Below are 8,945 nucleotides of genomic sequence, written 5' to 3'. Positions count from 1 at the left end.
CTACCCTGATCCTGGTTCTGACTCTCCTTCTACAGAGCACTCTGTCCTCTACCTCCTCCTCCTTTCCTACTGTTGCCGATGCCTGAGAATCTGGCTCAAGAGGTCTGTGGGGCTTCTCCCTGCTTGACCCTCTCAAGTTCTCTACAACTGGTTCCCTGACCCTGTCTTCCTCCTTCAGTGTGTCACCCACCGTCACCCAACACTCGCCCTCAGCGTGCATCTATTTTCTGTGAAGGCAGCACTGCCTCTTTCTGCACCTCCGTATTTCTCCTTCTCTATTTCCCCGGTTGAATGTACAGAGAAAGAGCTAACTAACCATCTTTGTTTCCCCCAAAGCATCACCTCTCGCCTAACATGCTTGCGAGTCCAGCCACCTGGAGTCCCAGGCATAGGCAGCAAGCTGGGAAGCTCAATGGGCTTATGGAAGACTCAGCCAGCCCGATGGCTTTGCAGTAGGTTCTGGCTCTGAGCAAGACTCAGGGGTTCAGGAGGTTTGCTTTAACAGAGTAGGAGGACCGCACTAACTCTCCCCTTTGGCTCATAGTGTGCACTTCTAACTCTTGCAGGCTGGAGGAGAGAGGGGTTCCACAGTCCCCAGTGCAAGCTTTTCACTCTGACCAGTCCCCCAGTGGTGAGGGGGAGGGGTATCCAAGGAACGATCTACAGCGGCTAAAGAGAAATCTCTCTCCTCTTAGGGACTCAGAAAAAGACTGTGACAGAGAATCACAAACAGACACACATTCATGAACTTGCAGAGGAATAAAAAACACAGCTATCCTAAAATACAACTCACCTCCCCCTCCCAAAGAAGGGCAAAAAGCAGGGATATGTGATGACCCTCAGAAACACAAACAGGAATCACAAGCTCCACGAAAGCCTCCACACACAGAGGCGTACAGAATATGCATCAAGACACATTCACTGAAACTGTACTTCATGGGTATAATGGCCATGAGCACTGGGCACCCAAATAAGCCCAGGCCACACTAAAGTCTAAACGAGAAGATGAGAGTTCCCAGGTGCATTTGAAACAAAACCTCTCTGCAGAACCCCAGGCGGATATTTAGGACCAGAGTGAAAATGAAAGTGCTAGAGGGGTCACAGGCTTCCCAGAATCCTGGCCCCATTGACAGCCAAAGGCCAAGGCCACGATATCCCCTGTTCCCGATAAGCCCCAGCCCTCATTTACCTGTCTGGGCTGCCCAGGGCCCTTCCTCACTCCCTCTCTGCCCCGGAGCTAGGGGTCTGGGAGAGCCCCAACTGGCAAAGGGGAGTGCAGGCAAGCAGACAGAGCTGGTGACTGCTGAGTTCACATACCTTTATTCAACTGACACCAATGGGGAATGGGAGGGGGGGAAGACAGATTTTTCTTTTCTTCCACACAAACCATCAGACGATTTCAGAGTCTCCCCGCAGTGGAGAAGTCTAAATCAATGCACACCCAGTGGACAGAGAACGCAGATAGCAGCCCGCTGTACAGATATTTACACATAATTACAGGACCCCCTGCCACAGGATGTGCCCTTGCCCACCCCACCCCCACCTCTCCAGTCCTTGACCCAGACCCTCCTCTCCCACCCCAACCTCATTGCCTTAGCTACAATAAATATCCCAGGGCCCGGGACAGAGCAGAATGCTGTGAGGGTTGCCGGCCCTGGATGGCTGGACCCAGCCGGCCATGGGAAAGGGGAAAAGTTCCTTCAAAAGCACCCCCAACACAAAAGAGGGAGGATGTTCCTCAGCGCAGTGGGATCCAGAGCTTCTGCAGGGATTGTGGAGACCCCTCACTTAACCTCTCCGTTCAACTTTGCCTGTGTAGACACTGCTTTAGGCTTCAGAGAAAATGAACTTCCTTGGAAAACAGCAAGAAAAAAAAAGTTGAAATTTTCTTTTAAGCACAAAGCGGATAATAAGTGTCTTTAAATTATAATATTGGACAAGCAGGGCCTCAAAGTTGGGGAAGAAGTAAGGGAGAGGCAGAAAGGGAGACCTCTCTGTGCGCAGTTGGTGTTTCTGGCGGAATCCGCAGGGCCTGGGCAGACATCCCTCCGGGAAAGCATTCCTCCGGGGCCTCTGAGAGGCGCAGAGGCTGGGAAAAAGTGAAGGCTCCCTCCCCACCCCCCGCCGCCCCTTTAACTGCTCAAATTGGAATGGGATCATGAATTGCGACTTCATCGCGTAGACCTGGGCCTCTCCCTGAGCGATGGAGCCCGCTTCGTCCCAACTATCGGCAAGATTCTGAGCATGGAGCCTGTTCCTGAAGTGCCAAGTCACGCGCGCCGACTCAAGGTCTGGAGACTCTTCATAAATAGACTCCCTGAGTTCCGCTGGGACCGCAGGAGCTCCCGGGAGAGGCTGAGGAGTGCGGGCCTAACTGGCCCTGAGCTCGACGTGGTCAGAAGTGGCAGCCACTGAGGCCGGCGACTTTGCTGGCAAACGGGGGCCCTGAGGACAGGAGCGCGTCCCCGGGATGCGAGAGGCGGATGTGGCCGGCCACGGGAGCTAGGGCTGGGGCAGTCAGCATGGCCAAGACCTGGGCTTGACCTCCAGGACCCGCCGCCGCCGCGAATGGCGATCCCGGGGAGCCCTCGCCTCCGCCCGGGGGTGCTGCCCCGCCGCCACCGTGGCCCATGATGTGGTCTATAGAGAAGGAAGGCCTCTGGCCGGCCGCGGCGCCCCCGCCGCCCGCACCACCACCCGCGTCCGTCTTGAGACCCTGGCGCAGGAGGGCGGTGGACAGACCGGCCGCAGTGCCGGCTGCGGGAGGGCTCAGCGACGCAGGGTAGAAGGCTTTGGCACAGCCCAGCTCCGCGCCAAGGAAGGCGGGCAGGCCTGCGGGGCCAGGGCCCGACCCTGTGCCCGGGGCAGGCGCAGGGGCCGGAGCCGAGGCTGCGCCCGCGAACACCGAGGCCGTCGGAGGTCCGGGTGGAGGAGCAGCTGCGCGGCCCGGGGGTACCGACAGCTGACAGGGCGCGGCGGCGGCGGCGGCGGCGAAAGCGAAGGCGTGCGGGTGTGGGTGCGGGTGCGGGGCCGGGCCCGGCGGGGGTGCGCCGTAGGCCGGGAGCGCCAAGCCGTAGCCGTAGCCGTAGGCGCCGTAAGCGGCAAAGCCCGGCAGGAAGGCGCCGGGGTCCCCCGCCGCCGCAGCCCCGCCACGCAACAGCAGCTCCGGATGAGGGTGCGTGTGTGGATGCGGCGGCGGTAGCGGCTGCCGCTTGAAGCGTTTGCGGCGCCGCAGGAAGCTGCCGTTGTCGAACATGTCGGCCGACTCTGGGTCCAGCGTCCAGTAGTTGCCTTTGCCCGGGTTGCCCGGCTCGCGGGGAATCTTGACGAAGCAGTCGTTGAGCGAGAGGTTGTGGCGGATGCTGTTCTGCCAAGCGGGGAACTTCTCCCGATAGTAGGGGAAGCGGCCGCTGATGAACTCGCAGATCTCGCTCAGCGTCAGGCGCTTCTTGGGGCTCTGCAGGATGGCCATGGTGATGAGCGCGATGTACGAATAGGGCGGCTTCACCAGCGGGCTCCGCGTCGCCGCGCCCCCCGACGGCGGTCCCGGCCCGGGCCCCGCCGCGCCCCGGGCCGCTGCCGCGCCTGGCCCGGGGCTTCCCGCTGCGGCGGCCGCCGCCCCCCGGGACGCTAAGGCTCGTGGCTCGCCGTCCGAGCAGCCGCCGGACTCCTCTTCGTCCTCTGCTGCGTCCGCCTCGGCTTCCTCCGGGGGAGGCTCGGGGCCGTGGGGGAGCACGTCCCGGGGGGCGCGGGGCCCGGAGCGGGCAGGGAGCTCCCCCCCACCGCTGCCGCCGCCGCCGCCCACCACGTCTATGTCTGCGTCGGCCTCGGACAGAGCGGCCGGGGAGCTCTCGGAGGACATGATCTCGCAGCAGCAGCTGCCCAGGGTCATGGTGCCGCCGCCGCCACCGCCGTTCTCCCGGCTCCGCTCCGGCCGCGGCTCGGGCTCCGCCGCGCTGCCTCTGGGGCGAGTGTGTTTTGCGCGCGGGCGGGGAGGGGGCGGGGGACTGAGGCGGGTAGGGAGGGGTGTCCCCAGCTCCGCAGCGCCCCCTCGTGGCCCAACTAGCCGCTCTCACCTCTCGGTGAGCACCCGACTGGCTGCCCCCTCCTCTAACCCCGGGAGCCCCAGCAGGGCGCCTGCACCCGGGGCGCGGGCGGAAGAAGCTGAGGCTTCCCCTGACCCTGGCCGGTCTCGGCCCCCGGTCCCTCCCGGGATGGGGGGTAGGGGGATTAGTCCCTCCCGCCTCGCGGCTGCCTAAGGCGGAAGAGCGCGAACCCGGGGCGGAGCTCCCCGAGCGGGGTGGGGCGGGACGGGAGGGGGCGGGCGGAGTGCCTCGGCGGAGGGGCCCGGCGGGAACCAACAGCCGCCGCGGCGGGAGCTGGCTCCGGTGGCCGGAGGCGGGTCTTTCCTTTCCCGCAGATCCCGCAAACGCTCCGCTCCCTGGAGCCGCTGCCTTCAGTGCGCTCAGACCCTGGATGTTAAGGTTCACGAGGGCGCCAGCTGGCGCCGGGAGAAGTAGCGACGCCCCCACCTATCATCTTCCCAAGGCAGCGCCTGGGGGCCACCAAGACCGAGGCGCAGTTGGAGCGCGAGCGCGAGCCTGAGAAGCGCGGACGCAAGCTGCCAGCGCGGGGCCCGCCGGAGCCCGAGCGGCTTCCGGCCCAAAGGGAGACGCACTTGAGTGATCGCGAGGAGCAAACTTGGCGCTCTCGGCCCCGGGCCTCGGAGAGGTGAGAGATTCCGGCTGCGCTCCTCTCCTCCCTTCCAAGGCCGAGACCCCGCCACACATCCTCTTGCGGCGCCACGGGACTCCAGACGCGGGAGTGTGTGCGGGAAGACCCAGGAGCGCGTCGCCCGCCTGTCGGGCTCTCCCCGAAGCTTCTCTGCGGCGCTCTGGCCGCATTCCGGGAGCCCGGACCGAGCCATCGCTCTGAGTTTGCCCGTACTCCGCCCTTTTTCGTCTTTGTATCCGTTTGTCTTGGGCTCAGTGACTCTGTTGTCTCTCGCCTTCAGTGAATCTCTGCCTCCGTTTCCAGTGGAAACCCTGCGTTTGTCTGGGTGTCTCTGGGGGTCGAGAATCCCTCGTTCAATTTCCCCCACCCCCAGTCGCACTGCAGGGCTGCCCCCCCCCCTTTCTGGCCGGCCCCGGACCCTTAGGCTCTACGGACCAGCAGCAGGACCCCCACAGAGACCTTCCTCAATGAACCCTGACCTCAGCCCTGGGCCAGCGTTGCCTCATCTCTCAGGATCCTGTGCACACAAGGTTGGTCCTGTGCTCTTCTTCTCACCAGCCGGGTTTCTGCCCATCCCATTAAGTCTCTTTCTCCCCTGACCAGGAACCCAGCAACCAGTATCTCCAGCTCAGACTGGGCCCGTCTCAACCCGGGAGGGGGGGGTGAGACAGAGGTGAGGGCCCTGGTTGTGGGCAAGAACTGAGCTGATGGACGGGCTGCTGCCCCGCCAGCGCCGCGCAGTGGTCAAAGCTCCGGCATGCGAGGCCTGAGACCCAGCACCCTCAGCCTTCACAAGGCTGTATAACAATCAGCAAGCTGCTTCCCCTACCCAGCCTCAGTTTTCTCCTTTGCCTAGTAGTTCAGAGCAGGGACTCTGAAATTAGGCTGCTGGGATTCTGGTCCTGGCTTTATTATTTCCCAGCTCTGTCACCTTGGGTAAATTTCTTAAACTCTTTGTGTTCTATTTCTTCCTCTATAAAAGTGAGATTTAAAAGCACCTACCTCATGCTAATACCTAAAAGTAGCTATATCACTCTAGGCTACTTAGGAAGAGGGTATTGCAAGCACTTTGCAGACTCTTGGGGAGAGAGAAAGAAGGTGGGGGTGGGGTAGCCTCCCATCCTGATCCCAAGCTCTGGTCTAGCCTACCACTGGGTTACCCCTGCTGGGATAACTGAGTTATCTAACCCTCTCGGGTCACTGCTGAAGTAGGTCCCCTGAAGATAAGCGGTGGGAGAAGGGTGGGGGCTGCAGCCTCTGCAGGCTGTATCTCAGCAGGGTTGATGTGAGAGTGGATACATTCTCTCTTTTATCTAAGTCTCCAGTCTATGGAATAATATGGTGTAAATGTAACTCTCCCATTCCACGGATGTGGCAACAGAGGCCCAGAAGGAGGAAGGGACTCACCTAGGCTCCTACAAGATAGAGCAGGGCTGGGTGCTTGTCACTTAATCTTCATGATAGAGGTCTCCATCCTCCCGTGCCATCTGGCTAAGAGCAGAGGAGAGTGCAAGCAGGTCTGGCTGCTCTTATCCTGGGAAAGAAAGTCCTCGGATCCCCTCACAACCACACACCTCAGACCAAGGGGATCCACCTAGCGTGATGGGTGTACATAAACAGACTGTCTTTGGAAAGAAGAGAAGAGGGCCAGTCCTCAAACCATGGACAAGAAATTGGGCAAGGACTAGAGGCCTTCAGGGATTGGAATTTTCTAGGAGATAAGGCCCTCTGGGGGGGGGGGGGGAAGGGGAAAAAAAGATGAAGGGGCTTTGGAAAGAAATTTTTTGCATCAGCCCAAATAAGCTCACATACCTAGGTTGCTAGAGTTAGCAGATTTATTTTATCTGGCAACCTACACATACCCTAAGCTTGCTTATTACTTCATGGAGACTCTCCCACACTCACAGACACCCCACACTGTGTACCACATATCAGCTCCAGCCCAGCTCTCTCTGCTAGTATCTAAGAAAATAGAAAAACGACATTGGCATCGTCTTACTACATCTCACCTTCAGAATGTCTTCATTTCTAAAGTGGCAGGCATGAACCAGTAACTCCCTTCTTTGTCAGCACTCTCAGATTCCCCAGGCTCCAGCCTCCTGCCCAGCTTCAGGGTAAGACCGGCTGAGGCATTTGCTGCCCAGATATCCTGGGTTCTGATGGTCCAGGCAAAATTCTACCCAGCAGCTGCGGCTGCCACCCCAGCCTCTGCCTGGCCCTGCTGCTGAGACCCAGGTTGGGAAAAAGGGATACTGGACGCCTAGCCCCTATTCTGCAATGTGGGGGTGGAACATGATCTTAAGGAATCATCCGGACCCTTCAAGCCCACATACATTTTTACAGAAGTGGAAACAGGCTCAGGAGATCATGTGACTTGGCCAGGCTTTTAAAGCCCCTCACCCTACTCCCAGGGTTGGCTTGGACCCAAGTGTCAAGACTCTCAGGCCAGAGCTCCTTTACTTATCCAAATAAGTCTGCTTAGCCCCTGACCAAGCTCCACTCTTCCCTGGGGAGAGGTGTTTCTGGGAGTCGCTCATCCCTTCCAAGGTTCTAGTGTAAATCTAGAAGGGCCCATTTGTCTTGAGCAATGCCAGGAGTAGGTGAAAACTGGGGGCTGGGAGAAGGGTTACGGGACACATGGAATGCATTTAGTTTCCTGCACTTGTACCCTGGCACCAGCTTTCCCACCGTGGGCTAAGCTTCTTCTATGTCTTCCGGTGCCGTTCGCTATCTCTGGTGAGTCTGTCACTTCCTCTGGCGAAACCTGTGCTTCAGCCCCCGTGCCTGAAGCCTTCAAGAAGCAGGAGGCCACAGGCTCTGTGGGTCTTGGTTACAGTATCACTAGTGGGGTCCTGCAGCCTCCTTCCTCTGCCTTACTATTTGGCCACCTCCCTCCAGCAGCCAAGAAACAACTGGAAGGAGGCGTTTGGGGGCGCCCATTGCGGGGGGGGGGGGCGGGGTGTCGGGGAACGGGGAGGGGGGGGCAGGGTCCTCTCCAGAATGTTCAGACCGGGGAGTTGTTGCCTGTTTATTGTGATGCGTTGCTAGCTCTCGGTGGTGTCCCTCCGTTTATGGCCCCTCCCTTTCCTTCTCATGGTCGCTGTAACCGTGCTGTTCTCTGCGAGGGGAAAGCAAGAGCTATCAGATGGTTATGAGAATATGATGAAGTAATCGCGAAAGTGGCGAAGAGCGGCGCGGAGCTAGCAAGAGGCGGGGACGCTGCAAGGCCCGACCGCACGCGGCCTTGCCTCCTTGTGAGTTCTGCGAGCCGAGCACGGCCTGAGCCGGGCAGGGGGACACCCCGCCCGCACACTTCTCTAATTTTATTCACAAACCTTGCCAGCCCAGGGGAAAGCGGCGAAACCTGCGCAGCCGCCCCCACTTCCCCTTCCCCCATCCGGCTACAGCTCTGGGGCGAGACAGTTGTTGGGCCGAAGCCGGGACGTCTCTCGATCCCTTCCTCCACCCGGATCTCCGCCTGCTCCAGAGCGATTGGCTTCCCCGGCCCGGGCGGGAGGCGGGAGACTCCAGATCCGGAGACCTGCAAGGACGAACGTCAGGCGGCGGGGCTCCCCCCACACAGGAGCCGGGCTCCGGGTCAGAGTTCAGAGAGAGGTCGGACCCACTGCTTGCACAGAAATGACCGAGCTCCCAGCTGGTGCGCCTTCACCGCCGCCGACCACCTGCCCTGCCCGCCCGCTGTTGCCCACACCTCGCGTACCCTCCACTTCTCGGAGGAAACGTCTTTCTCTCCTTTCACCCTGCCTGGCCACGGTCACCTCCCAGCACCCCTATCCTGGGACTTTGTAGTGGGGGGGGCTCGCTTGAGCCCCCCTACGGCCTCAGCACCGCGCGGCGGCTGAGACCTGAGCGAGCTGCGGAGCCTGCGGACTCTGGTTCGTGGGAAGAGGGTTGCGGGCCCAGGCGAGGGTGAAAACAGCACGGCCCCGCAGCCGCCGGACCTGGGGCTCTGGCTTCCCGGCGACCGCATTGCCACAGGCTTCCCCCTCGCCTGAGAGACACGCAGCTGGGGGCAGGGGTCAAGAGGACGCTTCCAGGTGTGTCAGAGCGTCAGCCTCAGGGGTAAGTGCCCCTACTGTCTAAGTGCGTCCTGGGTTTCTGGGTCCTGGGGTCTGTTTTTCTGTCCGCGTGTGTGTGCCCCTCCGGATGGTGGTGGCTCTGTGTCCGACCGGCGCCTGTCCCGAGTGCTA

At 60.6% G+C, this 8,945-nt stretch overlaps 1 protein-coding gene across 1 annotated transcript; it reads right to left on the bottom strand.

Moving 5' to 3' along the window:
• Window positions 1-1,589: 1,589 nt before the first annotated feature.
• On the bottom strand, window positions 1,590-4,542 carry FOXD2 (forkhead box D2). Its single transcript, XM_042952233.1, has one exon. The coding sequence runs from the start codon at window positions 3,890-3,892 to the stop codon at window positions 2,396-2,398; it is 1,497 nt and encodes a 498-aa protein (XP_042808167.1). The 5' UTR covers window positions 3,893-4,542; the 3' UTR covers window positions 1,590-2,395.
• Between the last annotated feature and the right edge of the window lie 4,403 nt (window positions 4,543-8,945).

The sequence above is a fragment of the Panthera leo genome, chromosome C1 (assembly GCF_018350215.1).
Source record: "Panthera leo isolate Ple1 chromosome C1, P.leo_Ple1_pat1.1, whole genome shotgun sequence".
Taxonomy (NCBI): domain Eukaryota; kingdom Metazoa; phylum Chordata; class Mammalia; order Carnivora; family Felidae; genus Panthera; species Panthera leo.
This window is presented reverse-complemented; position numbering and strand designations above follow the sequence as displayed.

Bases quoted from the DNA above. Each gene is read 5' to 3' on its own strand.
- FOXD2 (XM_042952233.1), bottom strand. From the start codon at position 3,892: ATGACCCTGGGCAGCTGCTGCTGCGAGATCATGTCCTCCGAGAGCTCC.